The 24,903-nt window shown below is 37.5% G+C and overlaps 2 protein-coding genes across 3 annotated transcripts in view; one reads left to right on the top strand and one right to left on the bottom strand.

The window, feature by feature from the left end:
* Positions 1-4,979: 4,979 nt before the first annotated feature.
* Positions 4,980-8,343, bottom strand: RPA3 (replication protein A3). Its single transcript, XM_090287198.1, has 4 exons — positions 8,144-8,343; positions 6,935-7,009; positions 5,848-5,956; positions 4,980-5,348 (listed from the first exon to the last, which is right to left on the bottom strand). The coding sequence occupies exons 1-4, from the start codon at positions 8,243-8,245 to the stop codon at positions 5,266-5,268; spliced, it is 369 nt and encodes a 122-aa protein (XP_090143324.1). The 5' UTR covers positions 8,246-8,343; the 3' UTR covers positions 4,980-5,265.
* Positions 8,333-24,903, top strand: part of UMAD1 (UBAP1-MVB12-associated (UMA) domain containing 1) — a 210,138-nt gene continuing 193,567 nt past the window's right edge. Inside the window, exon 1 of one of the 2 annotated variants that reach the window (XM_090287195.1) lies at positions 8,333-8,628. The gene's annotated coding sequence lies outside the window, so the exon portion shown is untranslated. Of the gene's footprint in view, positions 8,805-24,903 lie in introns of both variants that reach the window. The other variant, XM_090287197.1, reaches the window with a different exon arrangement.

The raw sequence follows: 24,903 nt of genomic DNA, 5'->3' as shown, positions 1-24,903 counted from the left end.
ATAGCAATCACACAAGAAGAAGAAATAAAAGGCATCCAGATTGGAAAGGGAGAAGTAAAACTGTCTTTATTTGCAGAGGACATGATACTGTACATACAGAATCCCAAAGATTCCACCAAGAAACTATTAGAACTGATAAAAAGTATCAGGATACAAAATTAATGTCCAGAAATCGGTTGCATTTTTATATGCCAGTAACAAACTAACAGAAAGGGAAATTAAGAGAAGAATCCCATTTACAGTTGCTTCAAAAGAATAAAATACCTGGGAATAAACCTAACCAAGGATGTAAAAGGCCTCTTCTCAGAAAATTATAAGACACCAAATAAAGAAGATACAAATGAGTGGAAGCACATACTGTGTTCGTGGATAGGAAGAATTAACATCATTAAAGTGCCCATAAGCTCAGTGGATGGAGCGTCGGCCTGCGAGCTAAGTGTCGCTGGTTCGATCTTCCAGTCAGGGTACATCAGAGAAGGAAAACTCTGACACCAAAAAACCTCCGCTGCCTTGCGGCATACCTCTTCAGGGGAAAGGCTAAGGGAGTAAACCCCGACAGAAAATCCGGAGCCGGAGTCCCTAAGGCGGTTTGATATTGTAGTCAACATCGGCAACTCCTGCGGCGCACCTGAACCCAAGCTGTATCGACTCCGTCTTTCCCTTGAACCCTTCAGCTGCGAAGAGAGGGGGGGTCTGCTGCATGGGCAACAGCAGACCCTCCATATTACCCTGTCCAGGCTCTGTAGCTTCAGCTTCACGGGAGAGGACACTCCAGCGTCATCGCAAGATGTCGATTCAACACGGGAGGAGACAGATACCGTGTCACTCCCGAGTCGGACTGCACAGCCATTCTCGGAGGTGCAGATAGACTCTTAAGAAGCTACACCATCGTCTCTCGAGACAAACGGCTGCCGACGACGGGGGGAGGGGGAGTATGCAAAGCAGTCTATAGATTAATGCAGTTATCCTATTAAGATTCCAATGATGTGTTTCACAGAACTAGAAAAAATATTTTAAAAATTTACATAGAACCATAAAAGGCCCTGCACAGCAACAGTGATCCTGAGAAAGAAGAACAAAGTTGGAGGAATCATGCTACCTAATATAAAACTATACTATAAGGCCATAGTAATCAAAAGCATGGTACTGGCATAAAAACACACATAGGTCAATGGAACAGAATAGAGAGTCCAGAAATAAACCCACACCTTTATAGTCAATTAATATTCTATAGAGGAAGCAAGCATATACAATGGGCTAAAGACAGTTTATTCAATAAATGGTACTGAGAAAATTGGACAGGTATGTGCAGAAAAATGAAACTAGACCACCTTCTTACACCACACACAAGAATAAATTCAAAATGGATTAAAGACTTAAATGTTAGACCTGAAACCATAAAAATCCTAGACTAAAACATAAGCTGCAAAATCTCAGACATTGCTCATAGCAATATTTTATTGGATAAATCTCCCCAGGCAAGGGAAACAAAAGAAAACATAAACAAATGGGACTACATCAAACTAAAAAGTTTTTGCATAGCAAAGGAAACCATCAAGAAAGTAAAAAGACAACTCACAGAATGGGAGAACATACTCGCTGATACATATGATAAAGGGTTAAAATCAAAAATTTATAAAGACCTTACAAAACAACACCAAAAAAACAACCCAATTAAAAAATGGGCAAAGGACCTGAATATTCACTTCTCCAAAGAGGACATACAGATGACCAATAGGCATATGAAGAGATGCTCAGTGTCACTAATGATCAGAGAAATGCAAATTCAAACAACAATGAGATATCATCTCACACCTGTCAGGATAGCTACCATCAATAAATCAACAAACAAGCGCTGGAGAAAGGGAAACCCCAGTGCACTGTTGGTGGGAATGCAGATTGGTGCAGCCACTGTGGGAAGCAGTATGGAGATACCTCAAAAAATAAAAATGGATATGTCTTTTGACCTAGTGATCCCACTTCTGGGATTATATCCAAAGGAACCAAAAAATCTAATTTGAAATAACATAAGCACCCATGTGTTCATTACAGCATTATTTACAATTGGCAAAATATGGAAGCAGCCCTAGTGTCCAACAGTAGATGAGTGGATAAAACAACAATGGGGTATTTACACAACAGAATGCTACTCAGCCATAAAAAAAGAAGAAAATTTTACCCTTTGTGACAGTATGCATGGACCTGGAGAACATTATGCTAAGTGAAATAAGCCAGTCAGAGGAAGGCAAATACCCTGTGATTTCACTCATATGTGGAATCTAATGAACAAACAACTATCAAGGGAAATAGAGACAGACTCATAGATGGAGAGCAGGATGACAGCTAAGGGTGAGGGGTGGAGGGATTGAGCAAAAAATAAAAAAGGGGTTAATGGGGATAAAAGGGGACTAAATGGTAATGGAAAAAAATATAATAAAAATAAACCTAAATGAAAATTAGGGAACATTTGGCTCAATGGATATTTTACAACCATTAAAAAAGATGAGACAGCTGTATATGTCAATTGCCAAAACGTTAAAGGAGAAATGCATGTTGCTGAACAGTATATTGATGTGCTATAGACAGTTTATGTATAGAAAATTCTGGAAAGGTATTCAGTAATCCATAGCAGTGTCTCTGGGAAGACAGTAGGAATTTTTGACTTTCCTAATGTTTAAACAAAAATAAAACAAAACAAAAAAATAAACCCCTGGAAAAGTTATCAGCAAGTATGATAGGAGATCTGAAGTATATCATAACATAAACTAACTAATTCCACTTGCCTAAGTTAGGGAAGGCTTAGAGAATGTTTTCCTTTGGGCACAGAAATAGACATTCCAATAGAGGAAACAAGTTCAATAGCACCCAGATAGCGTGTTCTGGGAATGGCAGCTGGTACTGGAGGGTAGCTTCAAAGGGAGAGTAGAACTTGGGAATGAGGTGGGTGTGGTCAGATTGTGATGTGCCTCAAGTATTAATTAGAAATATGAACCTGGTCTAGTCAGTGGAATCTCTGGAGGTTAACTTTTTAAAAATACATTTTCATTTTGTAGTAATTTTAGATTTACAGAAAGTTGCTAAGATAGTAAAGAGAGTTCTTGTATAGACCCTCACCATTTTGTCACCCTTTACGTTATCTTACATTACCATGATGCATTTGTCAAAACCAAGAAACAACACTGGTACATTATCATTAACTAAGCTCCAGACTTCATTCAGATTTCACCAGTTTTTTCATCAATGCCCTTTTTCGTTCCAGATGCCTATCCAGGAGCCAGTGATGTACTTAGTTGTCATGTCTCCTTTGTCTCCTTTGCTATATGAGTTGCTGTCTTTGTTTTTCATGACCTCCACGGTTTTGGGAGCTAGTTATCAGATTGCAGAATGTTCCTCAATTTGTGTTTGTCTTGTTTTCTCATGATTAGATTGCTGTTGCGGGTTTTTGAAAAAATAGCAGTTGAAGTGCCTTTCTTATCACATCATAATAGAAGACACATGATACCCACGTCACCACTGGTGATGTTAACTTTGATCACTTTTAAACTTGTATTCGCCAGGTTCCTCCATTGTAAGCTTCCCAGGAAGTTTCTCCTTTCCACACTTCTTTGGTTTTCAAACTTTATAGTATGATGATTACAACTGATGTTTAATGCAACTCTGTTGGCTGGATGATAGGAACAAGCTGAAAACAGGAGGGCCAGTTATATAATTAGGGGTGTTACAATAGAGCAAGTGAGAGATGACAATTGCCTCATCTTACAGTGGCAATGGTAGTGAAAAGGACTGGCGATGTTTGGGCTTTTTTTGGCAACAGGGATGATTTATAGTAGTTATATAAGAAACAGGACAATGAAAACCAAAATGAGCACTGGCTGGTGTGGTTCAGTGGGTTGGGTGTCATCTCGAAAACTGTAAGGTTGCCAGTTCAATTCCCAGTCAGGGTATATGCTTGGGTTGCAGGCCAGGTCCCTGGTTGGAAGTGTGCAAGAGGCAACTGATTGATGTGTCTCTCACACATCAATCTCTCTCTCTCTCTTCTTCTCTTCCCCTCTCTAAAAAACAAATTAAAAAAACAAAAACAGAAACAAAAACAAACACAAAGTGCCCTGACTGGTGTGGCTGTTGGGCATTGTCTTGTAAGGCAATAAAAAAAAGGGGGGGGGGGGACACACCCATAATGATGCCATTTCATGCCCATTATGATGGTTATAATAAAGAAGTCAGATGCTAACAAGTGTTGGTAAGGATGTGAAGAAATAGAAAATTAGAATCCTGTTTTAGGAATGTAAAATGGTAGACACTTGGAAAATAGTTTGATAGTTCCTCAAAAATTTAAACATTTACCACTTGATGATGCAATTCCATTCCTATGTACATACCCAAAAGAAATAAAAACATGTCCATACAAAAACTTATACATGATTGTTCCTCATAACTCATTGTCAAATGGTAGAATGTCCACCAACTGATGGATTAAAAGATGTGGTATATCCACCAATGGAATATTATTTGGCCATAAAAAGGAACAGAGCCCAGATATATGCTACAATATACATAAATATTAGAAACATTATACTAAGTGAAAGAAGTCAGTCACAAAGACCACATATGATTCTATTTATATGATATGTCCAGAATAGAAAGATTAGTTGTTTCTTAGGGCTGGTGATGGAGAGAATGGGCCATAATAGGTAAATGGAACAGGGATTCTTTTGAGGGTGATGAAAATGTTTTAAAATTGATTGTGTTGGTTATACAACTCTGTGAATATACAAAAAGTCACTGAATTGTACACTTGAAATATCTGAATTATATCTTAATAAAATTATCGCCAGAAAATCAGGGAACACATGGCAGGGGAGCTATATTCATTCAAATTACAGTTGTTCAAGCTAAAGTGATTGATCTTAACAGTTATGAAATTCCAAGTTTGTGCTTGAATACTTGACCAAAAAAAAAATAACATGACAAACAGCATATACCATTTGAACTTTTATTAACAAAACAAAAAACTGAACTCAGACAACTGCTTTGTTTTTGTATCTGCTCTGACCATATGGCAGAGAAGCAATTCTTTACGAGAATGTAGGTGAGAACTGTCAATATACCAGTCCCATTAAAAATGGCATACTGAAATATCTAATAAAGTTAGGTAAATGAAATTAAAAATAGGACCTATTAAATATTAAAAATAACAAGAATCTATCCTTCAAATATCAGGGGCCTCCTTTAAAAGTCCTTAGTGTAGCTCATTTACGATGAAGATCAATCATATTGCACAACTCCCAAAGGAAAAAACTGAGGAAATTCATGGATGATTTTCACAGCATCGTTGTAAAGTCCAAGATCTGAAAGAAACATTTTAGAGAACATTTAATTTACAGTGGGAAGTCCTAACATCAATTATTATCTAAAAGATTTTCTCTTTTTATCTCCCTTTTAGAGGTAAACTTATTTTCAATCCATCTTCTAAAACTGAGATATGGATCATCACATTTATTTAACTGGCTCAAAAAAATAGAAGATATGGGTTATAGGACATCATCCATTGTATAGGCACAATTCTTGCCTTGTGTTTTTGGTGTTATGCATTATTTGATGCTTTTAATCCATATTTTAAAACAAGATTAACATTATTTTTGTTTGTTCTACATATACACACTACTGAGTTTCCTACATATACACTCACTATTTAGAAGAAGGGCAAAATGGCCTCCCATTTTCCTTTGAGATCAGAAAACTATAGAAATGGAAAATGTGGCAGGACTGAGACACAAGACCAAGATATCAAATTAAGAATGAAATTGTTTTTCTCCTAAATACATGAAACTAGAATGCTTTATTTACCAAAAGGATGGTTATCTTCTTTAAACTGGACATAAGATGCACACATAATGGTTGCCTTGGCTGTTACTCTTCCTACTACTTCCACGATTCCAGAGATTTCTTCCTCAAGCTAACACAAAGAACAAAATATCAACTTCATGTTATCACATTTTCAGTTGACAATTAACTTGAAAAATTGTTATACAATCTACTTATCTCCCATTTCATGCAACAAAATAGTTTAAAAATTTATCAATGCAAAAACTGAATTGTAACCTGTTAAAAAATGTTTGAGTACTCACTGTCAGCATCCACAAGAGCTGATTACCTTTAGCAGTAGCTCCAGGTCCAAAGATACAGTAGAATATTTAAGTTAAAGACAAAATCACTTAAAGATAGAAGTAATTTGTTCAAAAGGACCCACTGAAAGGAACTTTCTATTATCCATATCTTGCACAGTGTGTTCTATATACATTAACCAAATAGCACAGGCATTTGTGTTAATAAAAGGCCAAGAAAACGTAAACATAAAATGTAAAAACAAGTGACAACTGAAAATATATGTAAACAAAATAGAAAACAGAATTTAAACAATGTAAAACTCTTGAGGAAAAGTGATTTAAATGAAAGATTTACCTTATAGGATTTTATGGTCTTAATTAAAAAAAAATGTTATTCATTTTAGGGAGGGGATAAAGGGAGAGAGAAAGAAACACTGATTTGTTGTTCTGCTTATCCACTTATTTATGTATTCATTGGTTGCTTCTTGCATATGCTCTGACCAGGGACTGAACCCACAATCTTGGCATATTGAGATGATGCTCCATCCACCTGAGCTACTGGGCCAAGGCTTAAGGTCTTTCATAAAAAATGAGAATTTTCACCCAGTATTTAAGAGATGTAACAAAAAAATCACGGAGCCCAAAGAATCATGGTTAGACATGTAAAGGGAAATATAGTAAGAGGACAAAAATTTAATTTTACAGCCAGGGAAGTTTTATAAGCCGATCTTTTATACATCCTCTCCAAGAATCAGAAATGTCAGCAACAAACCAAAACAAGATGTAGAATTAATTATGATATGTTTTGAATTAATACTTAAACATACAGGTTCCATCAGCTCAATGGTTCCACTTTTTCCTTCTCCATCTGAAAGAATAAACATTTTTCCAGAGGGATGAATCTAAAAAAGAAGCACATGGAAAAAAAAAAAAATCCCACATAAACAAAACTTTAAAAATCTCATTAAAATAAAAATATTAAGTATGATAAAAGACGGGCAGATTGACTCAAATTTAATAAATGCACACTAAGCAATTGTTTTGAACAGTTTATTTGGTTCACATTATAATCTTGTGTTACCATATCCAGTCAAACGATGCCCAGTTATATTTCAATTTCAGATAAACTTGTTTTTAGTACAAATATGTCCTGTATTTCTATTTGCTATATAATACAACCTTATGCTAAAAACTAATTAAAGGGGGGGGTGCATACTATCTAAAAGTGAGATCTACTGGCACACATGATTTAAATAGTAGTTTTATGTTTTAAAAATCAGACATGATGAGGTAAGAATTGGTTGTCAAAAGTTCTAGTTGTGAGACAGTTGTAAAGCGTGCGGATCTGGTTTGAGTGCCAGCTCTGCTACTTGATGTGGTCTTAAGCATTTTAACCATACACTACTCCTACCCAATTTCCAAAGGAGGTTGTGTGGCTGAAATTACTAAATAATCCTTTATATTAGTTTTCTTTCTCTCAGTTTTCTTGGTTCACTGATTCTGAGACTTTTGGCCTGTTCTTCACCAGAAGGACGAAGGAGCTGTACTCTTAACACGGATGTAAGACAACAAACTGCTATGGTATCTGGAAGGAACAATCAAGGAATGTTTTACGGAGAAGTAATTTCGAGGGCTAAGGTTTCAGAAGAGAACAAGAAAATTAAACTAACTTTCAAGTCTGGCTAAAGTAAAATATCAAGAAAGTAGATGTGGGAGTCATGTCTATAACTTCTCTTATGTAAACACAAGCAGAACGAGGGTGGAAAGCATTAGAATTTAAAACGGAGCGCATTCTCAAACATTGCTCTTCCGCGTCATAAAAGAGGCGCCAAAATAGGGCTGCAAGAGCTAAAAAGCGTGCAAAAATAAAGCAATCGGGAGCGCAATAATGCTCTTAAGGGTTTCTTTCTGTCCTTCACACTCCGTTACCCACCCGGGGGCAGCCCCCCTGGAGGTGAAGGGGTCCCTTCCCCTTCCGCCACTACCTACACCTCAAGACTACAGACCGCGGAGCCCAGGGCTGCGAGCGTGCACACCTTTTCCAGCCTCCCTACGAAGCAGACAGGCTGGTCGATGAACTGAGCTAGCATGCTGGCGTTGATGCGCGACTTCGGCAATTCCATAACTTCCGCCATCATTGCGGAGCACAAGCAGCAGCCGGCGGGAAACGAGCAGAGGAGTGAAGCAGCCCCGCGGGCGTCTATGGGGCAGATTTCTCTGGCACCAATCGGCGGAGAGCGGCACTCTCGTTCCACCAATCAAACGCACGGAAATCTCGATTGTACTCATGCATCAGCCAAGGGGAAAGCGGAAGGAGGGATGCGCCCGGAAGTGGTAATCTGCTGCTTAGTGACGCTCGGCGTCCCGGAAGTTGCCCCTGTCCACTAAAAAGAGAGCAGTAGAGGTGGTGCTTGTGTGGGCGGGGCTTGAGGCTTCCCAGGATCTCCGGCTTCCCTGACCCCGGAAGCAGGGTATCGTGCTCCGGTGCGGATGCGGTAGGGGACTTCGGTGCGAGCCTCAGGTACCCCCACTCGCGGGAGGCTTAGCAGCCTTCCTCTTTTACCTATCTCCCCACCCACAGATGCGGAAGAGAGAGGCGGGAGTCGGTGCTCTGCACCGGCTGTTCGCGTTTCCCTACTCCCCCTCTTCCAGGTTCTGCGTGGGAAGTACGTGATTCTTGCTGCATGCAATCAAGGGGTAGGGTTTTTATTTTTTTATTTTTTTATTTTTGTGTTTTTTGTTTGTTTGTGTGTGTGTGTGTGTGTGTGTGTTTTACACCCGGAAGTGCAGTCGCCAGTGACCTTAACCACCTTTGTCAGGCCCCCTGATGCTCAGTGTCAGAGGGTTGGCGATTTATTTTCCAGGATGTATCACTTTCCCTTGTCAGTCCTTCCCCCTCAACCCCAACGTAAATTGAGGGGTCGACCTGATTACTTCTATAACCCTTTCTAGTCCTGACAATATGGCCCTACTGCGGAGGTGCGGGTTTTCTCACCTCCACTAGCATCTGGGAGTGGGTTGGCGGGGAGGGGCTGAAGGACCACTGGTCTAGGATAGGAAAGAATTTAAATGGATCCAGAACAGGTGCGCTTCTCCCTGATACATTATTTCTCCAGCCGCAAAATGAAAGGGTACTTAATATTTTTGCAAAGTCCCAACTGACTAAGTTTTGTCCATATGGATAGCGGACCCTTTTTTAACTCCACAGCCTTCTTTTCCCCATTCTCTTCTCTCCCCAGACTCTGAAGGGGAGATCTGGAGGTTTGGACGATTTCCTGTTTCAAGGAGATTTGGACGGGGTGGGGGGGAAGGGGGTTTCTCAGAAATCTCACTGGCTTGTGTGGCTGTTGATTTTAGGGGTTTTACCTGCCGATTGGTACCTGTCTTGCCAGGGATATTCCAGAATGAGTGCTCATAAAAATACCACCAGCGGTGCTGCAGAAATTGCAAAACACTTATTATATTATTATTTTTTGGAAACTGAGCCTGTGACTTTGCCCAAGGCATCTTAGTTGTCATCGTTCAAATTCAGGTACCTAGTTGGAGTCTCCAGTTTAGTCCCACAGGTGCCTGAAGAAAATAAGATCCTTTTGAGACTTCATGTGGCAATTTATAATGTAAATCTAATGTACCATAACTTAACGATAGCCTCTCTCAGTGTTTACTTAGCGTTTAATACAATTGGACAACGTGGAGGGATATAATTGTGGGAGAAGGGATGGGCTGGGAGGGGGGAGCAATGGGGGAAAAATGGAACAACTGTAATTGAATAACCAAAAAATAAAATTAAAAGAAATAAAAAATAATAATAAAAACAACAACAAAAAAAACAATTGCCTTTTAATGTTCCTATCACTAAGACAAATTTAATGACTTTTGTTAACACATGCACAGTGCATGTACATTGGTGTATTAAAAAGTCGTGTTCACTTGGCACCAGTACAGGGTACACATGAATATAATCTTTAATAGCAATTTTTAAATTACGAGATCCTAATATCGTTGATTTATTATAGTTAAAATACCACTTTTATTTACCAGCAGCATATTTAAAAACAAAAAACAAACAGGGAGATGAGCAAGATGATTTAGCAGCTTTTTTGATATTTTTTGAGTCACTTAAAATTCATTATGTAATATATAATGTTCAGAGAAAAGTGTATATGGCTAGTATGTATACAGTACTTTTCAGAGAGATTAAATGAACCCATTCAGTTTAAGAAATAAAACTTTACCAATTAGTAGTTTGTACTTCCTCCATTAATTTCTCTCTACCAGCCAGAAACATTATCTTGAAAACACTAAGCTTTTCTATGTATTTTTATTTACACACGTAGACATTCCTAAATGGAATGTTAATTTTGTCGTTTTTGACCATTATAGAAGTGAAATACTGTATACGTCTTCTGACTCTTTTCTTTTGCTGGTTTTTGAGATTAATCCATGTTGACATATGTAGGTGGAGTTCACTCTTTTCATTCTGCTATTTCGCTGCTATTGACTGATAACTTTGTTTGCAGTTCTTTTCAATTGTGTACAGGGCTTCTATGAATGTTTTTTGTACTTATTTGTTGGTGCACTTGTGCAAAAGTATATCAGTAGAATTGCTGGAACATAGGGTGTGCATTTTCAGCTTTACTAGTAAAACCAAGTTTTTCCCCAAGTAGTGGTACCGATTTATTTTCTTATGAGGAGTATAGGAGAGTTCCAACTGATCCACATTTTTGGCAACTCTTATAAGATTTTCCCCCCTAATCTGATGGATATGAAATGGTTTTTTGTGTTATGCTCTTAATTTGCTTTCTTTGTGGTTTTTTTTCTTTTTTCTTTTCTTATTGATTTTTGAGAGCTCTTTGTATTAGTGTGGGTAGTAATGTTGCATTTCTTAGTTTTTGGCCTCTCTTTCAATTTTTTCATTCTTTCCGTCTTTCTTGCCTTCTTTGTTTTTCTTTCATTGAGAAGAACTCCTACTTTTAATATAGTTAAGATGTTTTTCCCTGAAGTTTAATATAATTGAACTCAATGTAAAAAAATCTCATTTAAGAACCATTCCTTAAAACAAGCTCTTAAAGTATTCTATATTTTTAAAATTTTGAAATAGTTTTGTCTTTCATACTAAAAAATGTTTCATTGTTTAGAGTTGAGTTTTTATATATGTTGTCAGATATCTAATTTATTTGTTTTGTTTTCATTTCAATTGTCCCAGCATCATTTTTGACCATAATCATTTGCTACCGACCTTTGATGTCATCTTAAGTTTACATATATGTGTGGGTTGTTCCTGGGCTCTCGGTTATGTTCCATTGGTCTGTTTTTCTATCCCTGCACCTGTACCCACTCTTTTCAATACTGTGGCCTTATAACTTTGATATCTTGATAGGAAGTCCTTTTCCCTTGCTGTGCTCTTCAGGAATGTCATAGTTATTCTTGGCTCTTGGCTACTTCATATAACATTTAGCTTGTCAGGTTCCATGGCAAATATGTTGGGATTTGATCACAATTGTGTTTGAAACTTGGATTGATTTCAAGAGAAGTAGCATCTTAATGACAATTCTTACTATTCTTGAGTTATTTTGATCCTCTTAAAATTTTTCCAAAAAGTTTTGACTTTTAGATTAGGTTTATTCCTAGGTACCATGTTTTTGTTGCTAATAAATGGTATTTTTAAATTAAATATTTTAACTGAATGTTGCTGGTGTATAGAAATATATTTGACTTTTTTTCTGGCCATGCTGCTGAACTTCCATTTCTAGTAATTTTCTATAAGATTAACACATGTGAATAATTAGGGATTTTTTTCTTAACAGTTCTTAGATATTTTATTTTCTTGCCTCTGTCTAGGTTAGAGCTGCCAGTACCATTTTGAATAGAAATGGTGTTTCAGTTAAGATGGGGTTTGACTGCTTAAGTAAAGGTGTCTTAAATACACGAAGTCTTAGTTTCACATATCCAGGACGTCCAAAGACATGCAATTCACCATGCAACTGTGTGGTGGTGCCTCTAAGACATCAGGGACCCCATTTCCTTCTGTCTTCCTCTTCTTGCATCTGGTTCCATCCTTAAGGTTAGGATAGGCCAGTATAGGTGCTGGAGCATCAGCCATCGACTTCCCATTCCAGAGAGCAGAGAAGTGGGCAAATAAAAGAGTGTGCCTTCATGGAACTCAGCTCCCTGTAAGGAGCCTTCCTGGAAGTCTTTATAACTTAAGTTCTGCTTATTAGGTTAAGGACTTTCCCTTCTATCCCAGTTTGATAAGTTTTCATTGAGTGGTTATAAAATTTGATAAAATGTTTTTTGCCTTAGATTGAGATGGTTGAAATGAATATATTTTCGAGTATTGAAACATGCTCACATTCCTGGAAGAAACACAACTTGGTTGTTTTCAGCCTTGGTTCCCACGCCATCCCTCCTCCCCCCGCCCACCTGCAGCTGTCTGGGAGTTTCCCATGATAGTGGGGTACATCAACCCGAGCTACTACGTTAGGCCTTGATGAGTCCTAGACTCACAGCTGCGAGATAACGACTGAATTCAATAGTTTCTTTTTTCTCCCTCCTATAAAACAGCCCCTCCTTCCCTAGGACCCCGGATTCGGATTCGGGCCATTCACAGCAGGGCTTCCTCCCCACTTACTAATTCCCTCAAATAAACTTCTTTTTGTCTGCTTGCTGCCTCCTCATGGTTATCTGAGCGACACCGTTCTTACAGTTGTGATATATTATCTTTTATGATATATTCCTGGATAGGATTTGCTATTGTTTTGTTTAGGATTTTTGCATCTTAAAAATTCGTGAGTGAGATTGGCCTGTAATTTTTCTTTCTTATATAGTCCTTGTCAGATTCTGGTATTATTAGGGTTATAGTAGTCTCAGGAAATGAGTTGTGGAGCATTTCCTCTCTTCTCTTGGATTGTGTGTAGAATTGAAATGATCTCTTTGTTGAATGTAAAACATTTGGGGTCTTGAATATAGGCATACCACATTTTATTGCAGTTTGTTTTATTGAGTTTCACAGATGTTGGTTTTTTTTACAAACTGAAGGCAAGACCCTCCACCAGCAAAAAGATTATGACTCGCTTTATTGTGATACTTGCCTTAATGCAGTGTTCTGGTATGCCTGTGGTTCCCTGTACCTACTGCTTTAGGCATGACCCACAAGTTTTTGTAAGTAGATGTTCATCATCACTAAGTTCTAAATATTTTCTAGTTTCAGGCATATTTTTTCTTTGACTCATTGGTTTTTGTTTCCAAATGTATAGGTTTTACTTATTGAAGTTATTTTGTTTTGTGATTAATTTCTAATGTTATTGTAGTATCATCCGATAATAATGGTCTGATACTAATTCTTTCAAAGTATATGAGTCTTGCTTCAGAACTTATCAAGTACATGGGCAATTTTTGTATTTCATGTGCGCTTGGAAAAAATTGCATTTTCCAGTTATTGGATCAAGCTTGTTAATTGCAGTGTTCAGATTTTTATTTTATTACCTTTTGCCTGAATAATGTCTCAATTGAAATAATTGTGTTAAGTATACTACAGATGGTAGCAATGGCAGTTTCTCCTTGAATTTCTGATGACTTGTACTATATATTTTTGAAGATTTGTTATTCAGTACATAGAAGATTCGGATTGTGAAATAAAATGGGGAAATGAAGTAGTGACTATTTCAGATCACGCTTTTTGCCTTAAAGTTAATTTTCTCAGCTACTACCATAGACATACCAGCCTTCTTTTGCTTAGAGATTTTTTAATTGTATTTTTTCATCTTGTACTTCACTGGAGGAAGTCAAGACCTATGGGTTTGGATGCTCATTTCCTCATCTCTTTGGTGGTTTATCAGGGGGCTGACTTAGCAGGTCTTATTTTAGCTCAAGGGAAGAACAGGTATGTCTTTTACCAGGAAGCTTCCAGCATAACAGAATCGCCCAAATGTGTGGAGGCTGGATTCCTCTCTCTGGGAACACTTGAGTTTGGTGGATCATGAGTGCTTTTTATATCTTTGCTTGTTAACATTTCTTCAGTAAACTTTATTTGATATTTATACTGTGTGACCCTTGTGGTATTTGTGTCTGTATTGGCTGGATGACTTTCAACTTTTCTGTGTCCTTAAGTTTTAGGTGTGTCTCTTGTAAATATTGCCGGTAACTAGAGGTTTAGCTTTTCTATCATTTGTCCATTTACATTGATTGTGGTTACTGACATTTTCGGAATCGTTCCTACAGTCATTTGTGCTTCCTGTGTTCTGCTTTTAAAATTTTTTCTCCTTTGTTGCTTTCTTTTGAATTGACTTCTGGTTGTTGTTTTCTTAATTACATTTTATTCCATATTAGTTTGAATGTTACCGGTATATGTTCTTTAAAAAATTTTGTAGTCACCCTTTAATATGCATATTAAAATTGAAGTCTAAATTTCCTTTATTCTGTGTCAAGACAAGAGCCTAAAATTCCATTTTCTTTTTAAAATTTGAGTGCTGTTGTGTAGAGTTTTAGTTCTATCCCAATTTCTTGTTATCTCATAAATTAGGCATTATTATTGCTCTATACAGTTAATATTTGCTTGGAATTATTAATCTATTTATCATTTTCTTACTATTTTTATAACTCAATATTTTTTCTGGTATTATTATGATTATTTTCTTTTTGTGGTACCTTTGGAAGTTCTTTTAATGAGGATTTTTGGTAGTAAACTGTCAGTTTGCATTTTTCTATATATGTTTATTTCATCTTTGTTTCGAAAAAATAGCTCTACCATCTTTCTGTGGTATAGAATACTCAATAGACAGTTAATTTCTCTCAAAACTACTTTGATTTTATTTTGCTCTTGCAATGTTTTCTTTTAAATTTTGATTCTATTATAAGGTTTCATGTCTCCTTATTTACCTGATCTTTAGTTTTTCTGTGCTGTTTTGTAATTCTGCTGGATTTCTCTTATTTAGTTGATTGGGAAATATGTTGTGCTTTGTGAGTCTGATAGTTCTTATCTTTATCAGTACTGAGACATTTTCAACCATTATTCAATGGTAGAAATATTTCCCTCTGATAAGAGAAGTATTCTGAGATGTTCTAAATTAAATTACAGCAGGCCTCAGGGCAGGAGGAAGAGACAAAGTTAATCAGTTAACAGTGAAAGGCCAAAACCAACCAAGGACTACTCACATTCATAAATGTGTGTTGAAATTTTGAATCAACTTTCAGGCATCTCTTTCAGCTCCTATCTAAAAAAGCATAGCCAAGTCACTTCACCCTGCTTACACGCAAACTTCTGGGACTGTTGCCCACAACCAATCCAGAAACATCAAATACTTCTTCCATATGGATTATTCACCTGTCCCAGAACTTTTCCCGTTTCACCTTTCCCTTCCCCTTTATTACCAATGTAAGTTCTTTCAAAACAGCTTTCTTCTCTAAACCCGTTGTATACAAGAGCCCCTTCAATCCAGGATGATGGACATCTTGTCTTCTCCAGCTAAGCGCTGATGCTGGTGGTTTGGACCTCATTTCCAGGACCTGGTCTTTTTCTTTCTGGCTAGCATTTGGCTCAATAAACCCTTTCTCTCAGAAAAACTTGGCCTCAGAGGGTATTTTTTGTTTGTTTCATTTTGTTTTTTTAATACCTCTCTCCTACTCTCTAACTTCTGGAATTCCAGTTAGAAGTAAGAAGGACCTTCTCGTGTTTGTAACCACTGTTTTATCAGTATAATTCAATGATTTTGATTCTGTGTGCTGAATTCTAGATTATTTTTATCTTCCAGTTCACTAATTCTTTATTCAGTTGTAATTCCCTTGCTCTAATTTCAATATTATTTTTAATGTACTCATTTCTAGAATTTCTGTTTGGTTCTTTTTACAAATGTTAGTAGTTATTGATTTTTTCTTTTTTTTTTTTTTTTTTTTGTCATAGGCTCAGACTGATAGGGGAATTAAGGAGTTAAAGATTTTTAGCCTTAGTTGATAGGTTTAAGTGATTAATGCATGTGAAAAGCTGTTATTCCAGGAACTGGAATGCATGACCTACCTGACTTCAGGAGGTTGACAAGCAATTCAACCTTTGTGCCGGGGGTATACACACACAACATTTGCCATTTTAACCAATTTTAAATGTATAGCTTGATGGCAGGCATTACATGCATTCACATTGTTGTACAACCATCACTACTATCCATTTCCAGAACTTTCTCATTATCCCATACTGCAACATTGTGTTCATTAAACAGTCTATGAATTTGACTACTCAAGGTACCTCATAAGTAGAGTAATACAATATTTGTCCCTTTGTGTCTGGCTTATTTCACTATCGGTATGTCTCCGTGATTCTTCTATGTTGTAACACGTATCAGAATTTCATTCCGTTTTATTGGGGAATAATACTCCATTGTATGTATATACCACATTTTGTTTATTCATTCTTTCATCGATGTACATTTGGATTGCTTCCACCTTCCAGCTTAAACCTTTAAGTCAAAAGGAAACTAATTGGAACCATTTTGGGATAGCTTAACTAGCTTAAAATTTGTTGACCACTCAAGGGACTGGAACCACGGACAGGAAAGCTTTGGAATCCAAGCTGTTTTCTTTTGAAACTGCTTTCTCTTCAGCCCAGCATTTGTTGCTCCATTGTTTGCACAGATCTGCGTGATTTTCCCAGGCCTTGTGACGAGCTCTTGGGAGAATGTAATTTGCCAACTCTAGTTACTCGTCCGTATGTCATCCAAACGGCTATGGCATGGAAGGGAGCTTGAGGAGGATTGGGTACAAACAGGGTTACTGTGAGTCCACCGTGTTGTAAAGATACCCAAACGGGGTGGCAATAATTCATAGTAGGAATTGTGGTGAGCTGAACCCAAGTACTAGTGGCAGCAGGAGGAGAGAAAAGCCAGAAGTCTCATGAGATATCGTGAGTTGCAGGACTCAGTGGTTGGTGAGCAGGGAGAGGGTGAAATCAAGGCAACACTATGGCTGTGTTTCTAGCAGCTCTTTGGACCATCATGCCTTTTTCTGAGGTGGACAATAGAGGAGTCCTGGGCAGATGCCTCAGGTTCGGACATTGAGTCAGTGTAGCACAGAGTGAAGAACGTAGACTTTAGAGCACATAGCCTAGGTTAAACCCTGTGATGCTTTCATTGAAGAGACTTTTGGACAAATTACTCATCCTTTCACTGTTGCGATTTCTGTATTAACATGGGAGATAAAGCTTCATAAATAAGGTTGTACGCATTAAATAAAATTGTGTCTCTAAAGCACGGAGCACAGTGCTTGTTACACTAAATACGTCAGTAATAAATTAGAACTTACAAGTGTTATTAGCAGGGCCAGAATGTCCTTGACTGTCTGTTGGACATCCATCATAGTGATAATGAACAGTAAGATAGTGAAGTGGGGAGAAAACCCCAGAAGGATGGAAGTGTGTGGGCTTGTCTGAGAGAGGAGATCCTGAATCCATCTGGGTTTACACAGCCCTGTTCAGCAGCTTGGATGTAAGAAATTGTGTTTTCTTACAACCCTTCGAATATTACCAAGATGTTTTCTCTACTTTTCAATAGTTTCTTATGGAAAATAATCATCAGAGACATAGTCTTCTTACTCTTCGGGTCCATACTTTCCTTTCTTTATGTTGGTCTTATTCTGATAACCTATTGAAGGAGAGACTGGGTGGGTGAGCTTACCTCAATCTCCCTCACTGAACTTGATCTCACGCAGTGTCTTGCACACACACGTTCCTCAGCTTGTTCAGTGCCTAACCAACACTTGTCGTATGTGGACCTGCTGGGCTCAGACTGTTGAAGTCTCTGAATGAGAGATTAGGAGCAGTTTGTAATTCTTTGGACATGAGGGAGACCTCCTTCGTGTGCTCTGCTCATGGAGCTTTTTCTGTTTGGGACCCTGTTTTACAAAGTCTTCCTTGGGCAGGTTTCACAAATCATTGACCTTCAAATGGATGTGAAAGATCTGGGAAAGGGTAAGATAGGGGAGGGAATCTAGTTCTGCCAGACTTTAGAAAGCATTTTTCAGGCAGTAGGATGTCTGGCAGCCTATTTTTTCTAGAGGGTACAGCTTCTGTATTTTAGAATTAAGTTTAGGCAATGGGAATGGATGGAATATTTTCCCCATCTTTGTGATTCATTCTCCTGTTTTGTTATAACTGGCTTGTTTATTCACCTATTCATTCATTCCTTGGATGGAAGATGTAGCATGTGGCAGACAATACTTATGAACTCTTGGTCAGTTGCACCTCTTGGTCTGTCCCCATGGGTCATGCTGTTCATGGAAATTTGACTCAGGCTTTGGCATATGGTTGACAGAGCTATTGCCAGCTGTTGTCTTGTGTTATCTTCATGTGCACTTGGATGCAAACTTGGGAGGAGGTAAAACAGTCAGATTTCTTGTTTACTCAAGAGTCTAAAGTAAGTTTCAGATAGATAGCAATACTTCTTGACTAGCCTGTTAACCACCCGTTGGCCTCTTGCATGGCTCGTGCCAGTTTTGCACGGACTCAGCACCATGCTCTGTGTCACTGGCATTGTGAGAGGAGGTAGAGAAGCCGGCCAAAGAGGCAGCGAGAAGGCTGGGTGTTTCCTTGAATTTGAAGAAAGCGTCTTGTCTGGTTTTCTTTCTGTACCACTCACTGCCCCTGCCAGTATTTGCTCTTCAAAACATGAATGAATTAAAAGTGAACAAATGAATAAACAATTGAATTTTAGTTTGTTTTTACTTGGGTAGGAAGTAAAGACTTTTAATGTTTCAGTTAGATTACGTATATTGAAAATCTTGATGTACAGTTTTAGCGGGCAATTTGGGGAGTGTGTCCTTTTGGAAGGTAAATGCAGTGGTTCCTGTTGTATATTAAATGCATTTAAGTGAGCAAATGGAGCAATTTAAAGACCCACACTGAATAATGTTTTATTCTTTTCTTTATTTATTCTAGGTTTCCCTGTGCTATAGAGAGTTGTAAAGAGGTGTGAACTTACATCGGATGACTTCCTTCTCCCTTAGGACATTATTTAAATGTGTTTGCTCACCTAAGATACTTTTTTTTTAAAAAAATGTGAAATGATGGTTTTGGTTAAGAGTTGTCTGGGGTCTTTTTCTGGATGTTATTTTTCATTTCAGAGCTGCAATATTGAATGCAATGGGTAGAAATGAGTGTTGTATTGGTAGGTTCAGTGTTATTTAAGCCAAAACCAAAATGTGCTTTGCTGTGTGTATGTGAGTTATGTAGAATTATGTTTATAACTTCATTAAAACATAAAAATATATTATTGTATTATTTTATGTATTTATTTTATTTTAAAAATACTTTATTTTATTTTTAGAGAGAAGGGAAGGGAGGGAGAAACATAGGGAGAGAAACATCAATATGTGGTTGCCTCTCATGCGCCCCCAACTGGAGATCTGGCCCACAACCCAGGCATGTGCCCTGATTGGGAATTGAACCAGCGACCCTTTGGTTCGCAGGCTGACACTCAATCCATTGAGCAAGACCATCCTGGGCTATTATTGTATGATTAATTTAGAAGAGTTGGGATAACACTAAAGTCTTTAAGTTACCTTCTTGGTCAATGAATGAGACCCAGATGATATAATTTATAAGTGGAGTTTATTTATAAGCTCCCAGAAAGCAGCAACTTTATCTTCTAAATTTCTGTATGTCCTTACACTGGAGAAAAAAGTCCGTGGTGTTCACATGTACTGCATTAAAAAGAGGAAAATTGTTGTTGTTTTCTTTTTTAAATAAAACCTCCTGAAATTAAGATGTCTTTTGACTAGAGTGCATCATATACTAGGTGGTCACACTCATCCACAGGGAAGATGGTTATAACAAAGAATGATCAGGACCAATGCTAAGAGCAAAGAGATTGAGAAACCCGGGTCTAATGTAATGGGAGAGTCCCTCCTCCCCCCACCTATATTAGCAGAATCAGAGGAGACTTTATTATATTGTTCTTTTTTTGTTGTTTGTTTGTTTGTTTTTGTTGTTAACGAATAAGGGACAATAAGGAACAAAGTAGTTGGTTTTTATCACTGCCAGGCTATCATTTTTGATTCTGAAGATAATAGAGAATTAAAAGTAAAACAAACAAACAGAAATCCCCAAATCCAGCGGCAACAAGAGAACCACACAAAACTTTCCTGACGATTCTAATACAGACTTTGGGAATCATACCTACTCATAAAGTAATGGAGGAGAGTAAATGTCTACGAGGTCTGTTTTACCCCAGTGAGACTGCATCCAGTGATGGGAATCGAGTCTGAGAAGTTCCTTGGGCCAGTTTGTGACTTTTCAAGATGCCTTTATCGTATGCTCGAAAAGCAATTCTGCTAGAGAAAAGTCCGGAAAATTAATAATTCCAGATAATGTAATGCTTCCATGATAGCAGGACTTTATTATTATAGTGATAGCTAATGATTGCAAACAGCATCTGGTGGTATGTCACACTAGTGATGAGTAGCTGGCAGTTGAGATTATTGGGTGAAGTTTCTGCTGCTCTCTATGGCAGACAAAGGCAACTGTTAAAAAGTCATTGCGCAACATACTAGCCACCATCCCCGCCTCCTCCCGCCCCATCCCCAGTACTCTTTTCACCTAGGATCCGCTATTGTGTTTAAGAATATCATGTTTGAATCCTGTGTCCTGTTTCTGAAAAAACCTTTCTGCCTTTAATTTAATATGAAATAAAATAAGATTTAAACTATAAGGATCAAGAAAAAGCTATTAAAAAAAAAAAAAAAATCCCAGCCAGGCATCGCTGAAATCTACACTATGAACTTCTCAGGAGCTCCTTTGCATTCTTCCAGAATCGTCCCTGACCTGATGCTTTATGATCATACGCTTGTAGTTCGAGACCTTCTGACTTCTTGAGTATTTTAGATGTTCTGTTTTGGCTACAAATAATAAGTGTTTAATTTCTCAATTTGGTAAAAATTATATGGTCGTATTAGGGAGGTGAGTTTTATTAAATTATATAAGTTCCATATTTAATGGCTGTTATATGTGCACATGATGTTACTTTTCCAGTTAGGTGACAAGGAACTGTTCAGAGACAGGCACTCTTATAAATGAGGTTGCCACCCCCACTTCGTATTTGCCTGGATATGTTGGAAAAGCTGCACTAGTGTGTTTTGAGGGCATTTCGGAGCTACTCCAGACCAGTGGAAATGTAATGGAAGTAAGAGTTCAAGGAAAAGAAGAACAACATACAAATTTCTGCTGTTAGAAAAGAGCTTGTTTATCTATTTTTTAAATGGTTGATGGTGTATATGAAAATGTTATGGTGTTTATAACCCATTGGATGAACATAAAAGAATGATATCTTGGTTTAATTTCATCATATAAATATTTATAATATGCTAGAAACCACATCCTTAATAATTTTCGATGGAAAGTTTTAAATGTCAACTTAAAAAGTACAAGTGGGTGCATAATTTTTCAAAATTCTTTTAGGGGATATATGAGCACCAAAGTATGAGTAGATATGTTTTGAAACTTTTTTGCTGTCAACCCAAGTTAAGAAATAAATTTCATTGACCTAGCCCATGCATCCAAAGTAAAAGTTCATAAAACATTATCATATATGATGCTCTCTGATAATTTTTATGCTTCCCCTTCCCTTTCTTCTTTTCTTTTTTCCTATTTTATTTTATTAATTAATCTGGCCATGGCCCCCACACAGGCATTAAAGGGGAGGGACCTTCTGACACAGGCAACCTTAGACTTTCAAGCTACATTTCCCAAAGGTTCTTAGATTCCTTGGCATCATCTTCAGCGGGGAGAGATGCTTTTTGATTTTTGTTGTTGTTTAATGGTGACCACAGCAGCAAGTTCAAATCTGATTACAGACTTTTCCAGTGCAACACTTTCAAAAGCTCTTCCACAGATTCCTGAATCAGTACCTTACAAGCCCTGCTTAACGGAATGGCTCCTCCGCGGGTTTCCCTGGGCACCTTTCTCCCTAAAGGCGCCTTCCCTAGACTAGGCCTGCACTCTGCTTCACTCCTGTCTCCCAGAACGCTGGTTTCACTCAGCCACCTGCCTGGCATTTGAACTTACCACCCTGGATTCTACTGGAGAGGTCAGTTTCTACAGTTTTTAAGTGTGAAACAGTGTAGGTGAGTTAACAGTTTAGTGTGACAGCCAGACATAATGGATTTGAAAATTTTGAAGACATGGGAGTAGACACATCATTTTGGCATATTCAAGGGGCTATATTTTCATAGTATCATCTGAGATCTCAGAGATCATGATCTCAATATCTGAACTTCTATATTTTCTACTTGCTGTACCACTCATGTTCCTGACTTCAGCTACCACATACATGCTGACAACTCTCAAATTCCAACATACTCCTTTCACTGGAGCACTAGGTTCTGTTTTTCCGATTGCACTTTACATATTCCCATTTGTACCAGTCACTGTTTCCCTACATCTAACTTGTCTGAAATGGAATTGATTATTTTCTTCTTCTCTTGAAATAAACTTCCCTGTTGTACTTCTCTTTTCTTAATCATGATAACACTTTCTTCAATCCCTCAGGTTTGAAACTTCGGTTATCTTGCATTAATTTCTTTCATCAGTTATTTGTACAGTTGAGAGTTACTAGGCCCTACTCCATATTTCTTTACATCCCTTCTTTTTTTTCCCAAACTTCCTTCATCTTAATCTAATCCCTTTTCACTGCTTCCTAATTTTGTGACTCTGTGTTTTCAATCAGCCTGTCCAGCATATAGTTATATTTTAGTCTTTCTGAAACACCCTTTTCCTCAAGATTCTAGACTATACAATAATATTAAATTCTGTATACCACTCTGGATATTCTAATATTTTCTTGACTTTTTAGTTCTTTTAATAATTTATCTGTACCTTTCTTTTGTGGTCCTATTTTTTTAAAAAAGATTTTATTTATTTTTAGAGAGAGGGGAAAGGAGGGAGTAGGAGGGAGAGAAACATCAATATGTGAGAGAAGCATCGATCAGTTGTCTCTCACATGCACCCCAACAAGGAAGGGGTGAGACTGGCCCGCAGTCCAGGCATGTGCCCTTGCTGGGAACTGAACGGACGACCTTTTGCTTTGTGAGATGACGCCCAGCCAACTGAGCCAACCTGGGCAGGGCTGCAGTCTTATTTTCCATTGCTTATCTACATGTCTCTAGTGACGTCACTCCCTTTACTGTTGTCTAAACATAATTTGCTCTTTGTTCATATGATCCTTTTTGTAGGAAAGACCTCTTTTATGTCTGTATCCTACCCATCAGATGACGTGAAACTCCTGGCTATGTATTTTTGACCTTTACCAGGGCTCTTCTAATTCTTCTAATTCTCATTGATCCGTCTGGAATGTCTCATACTGCTTAATGCTGTTTTTGGTAATATAATCTTGTCTCCCAAGATTAAAACCATCAAAAGCATGGACTAACTCCTTTTTTGCTATCTCTCAGAATAAATCAGTAAACTTTTATCTAAATTTGTATTATTCTTGCATAATCATGCAATTCATAATCCACCATACAGAAGAAGAAGATTTAAACATTTTTCAAGATTTTAATATTTTAGCGGTATGAAATATACATATTTATTGGAGTTGGGCACAATGTGAAGGAAAATATGTATGTATATATTATATATTATTCTTACTGTAGTTAAGTGGCTGCTGTTTATTGATAACAGAAATTTCAGTTTATGTGGTATAGTTACATTATCTTGTAGTCTGTTGAAATTGAAGGAAGATAATAAAGTTGAGAAAAAAAATCAACAACAAAAAAGTTGCTTTAATCCTTTAATCCTTTTGTCATGGGAAGTATTACTTAAAAGGTAAGCCTTAGACTAACAGGAAAAAAACAAGTACATTACTTGCCTCACCCTCCTCTCCTTCAGAGCTACAGGGTCTGCCCTACCTGGCAATCAGGCTAGTCCTTGTATCTGCAGCCTGTTTATAGCATTTGAATAGTGAAGATACCTTCCTTTCATTTTTAATTTTTGTGTAAATCCTTCAAGAAAAGATGAATTTAAAAAAAATACAAAGGCTGTATCTATAACATGCACAAAGCGGTTTAAGAGATTTGAGACAATTTTCTGAATAATTGTGAACAACAATGTTTATATGACATCTAGAATGTTGTGCTAATAATGTATTTAACGAAAACCCAACATACAAGTCACACATATTGAAAGTGTTCAGTTTCATGAGTTTTGATGTATGTTTATACCCCTCAAACCATCACCACAATCAAGATAACGTATCCATCACGCTCCCCAGTTTCCCCGTGCTCCTTTGTGATCCCTCCCTGCACCTCCCCATTCCTGCGGCAACCACTGATCTGCTTTCTGTCATTTTGCATTAGTTTGCATTTTCTTAGAAGTTCATATAAATGGAATCATGCAGTATAAACTCTCTTTAGTCTGGCTTCTTTCACTTAGCTTACTTTTGTTGACATTCATGCTTGTTGTTGCATATCTTCGGTCTGCATTCCTTTTCTTGTTGAGTAGTGTTATGGAAATGCCAACAGTTTGTTTATCCATTTATCTGTTGTTGGACATTTGGCTTGTTTCCAGTTTTTGGCTATTACAGAAAATGCTGTATAGCATTTGTGTACAACTGTGGACATATGCTTTCATTTTTCTTAGGTAAATACCTAGAAGGAGAAGGTCTGGGTCATATGGTAGGTATATGTTTATGTTGTTAGGAAACTACCAAATTGTTATCTAGAGTAATTGTGTGATACTACACACCTACCGCAGTGTGTCAGAGTTCCAGTTGCTCCCCTTTTTTGCCAACGCTTGGCATGGCAAGCCTTTTTAATTTTAAAT

Source organism: Furipterus horrens, unplaced genomic scaffold (assembly GCF_987537825.1).
Source record: "Furipterus horrens unplaced genomic scaffold, mFurHor1.1.pri manual_scaffold_9, whole genome shotgun sequence".
Classification (NCBI taxonomy): domain Eukaryota; kingdom Metazoa; phylum Chordata; class Mammalia; order Chiroptera; family Furipteridae; genus Furipterus; species Furipterus horrens.
Note: the sequence above shows the minus strand (reverse complement) of the source record. Positions and strands in the feature narration are given on the sequence as shown.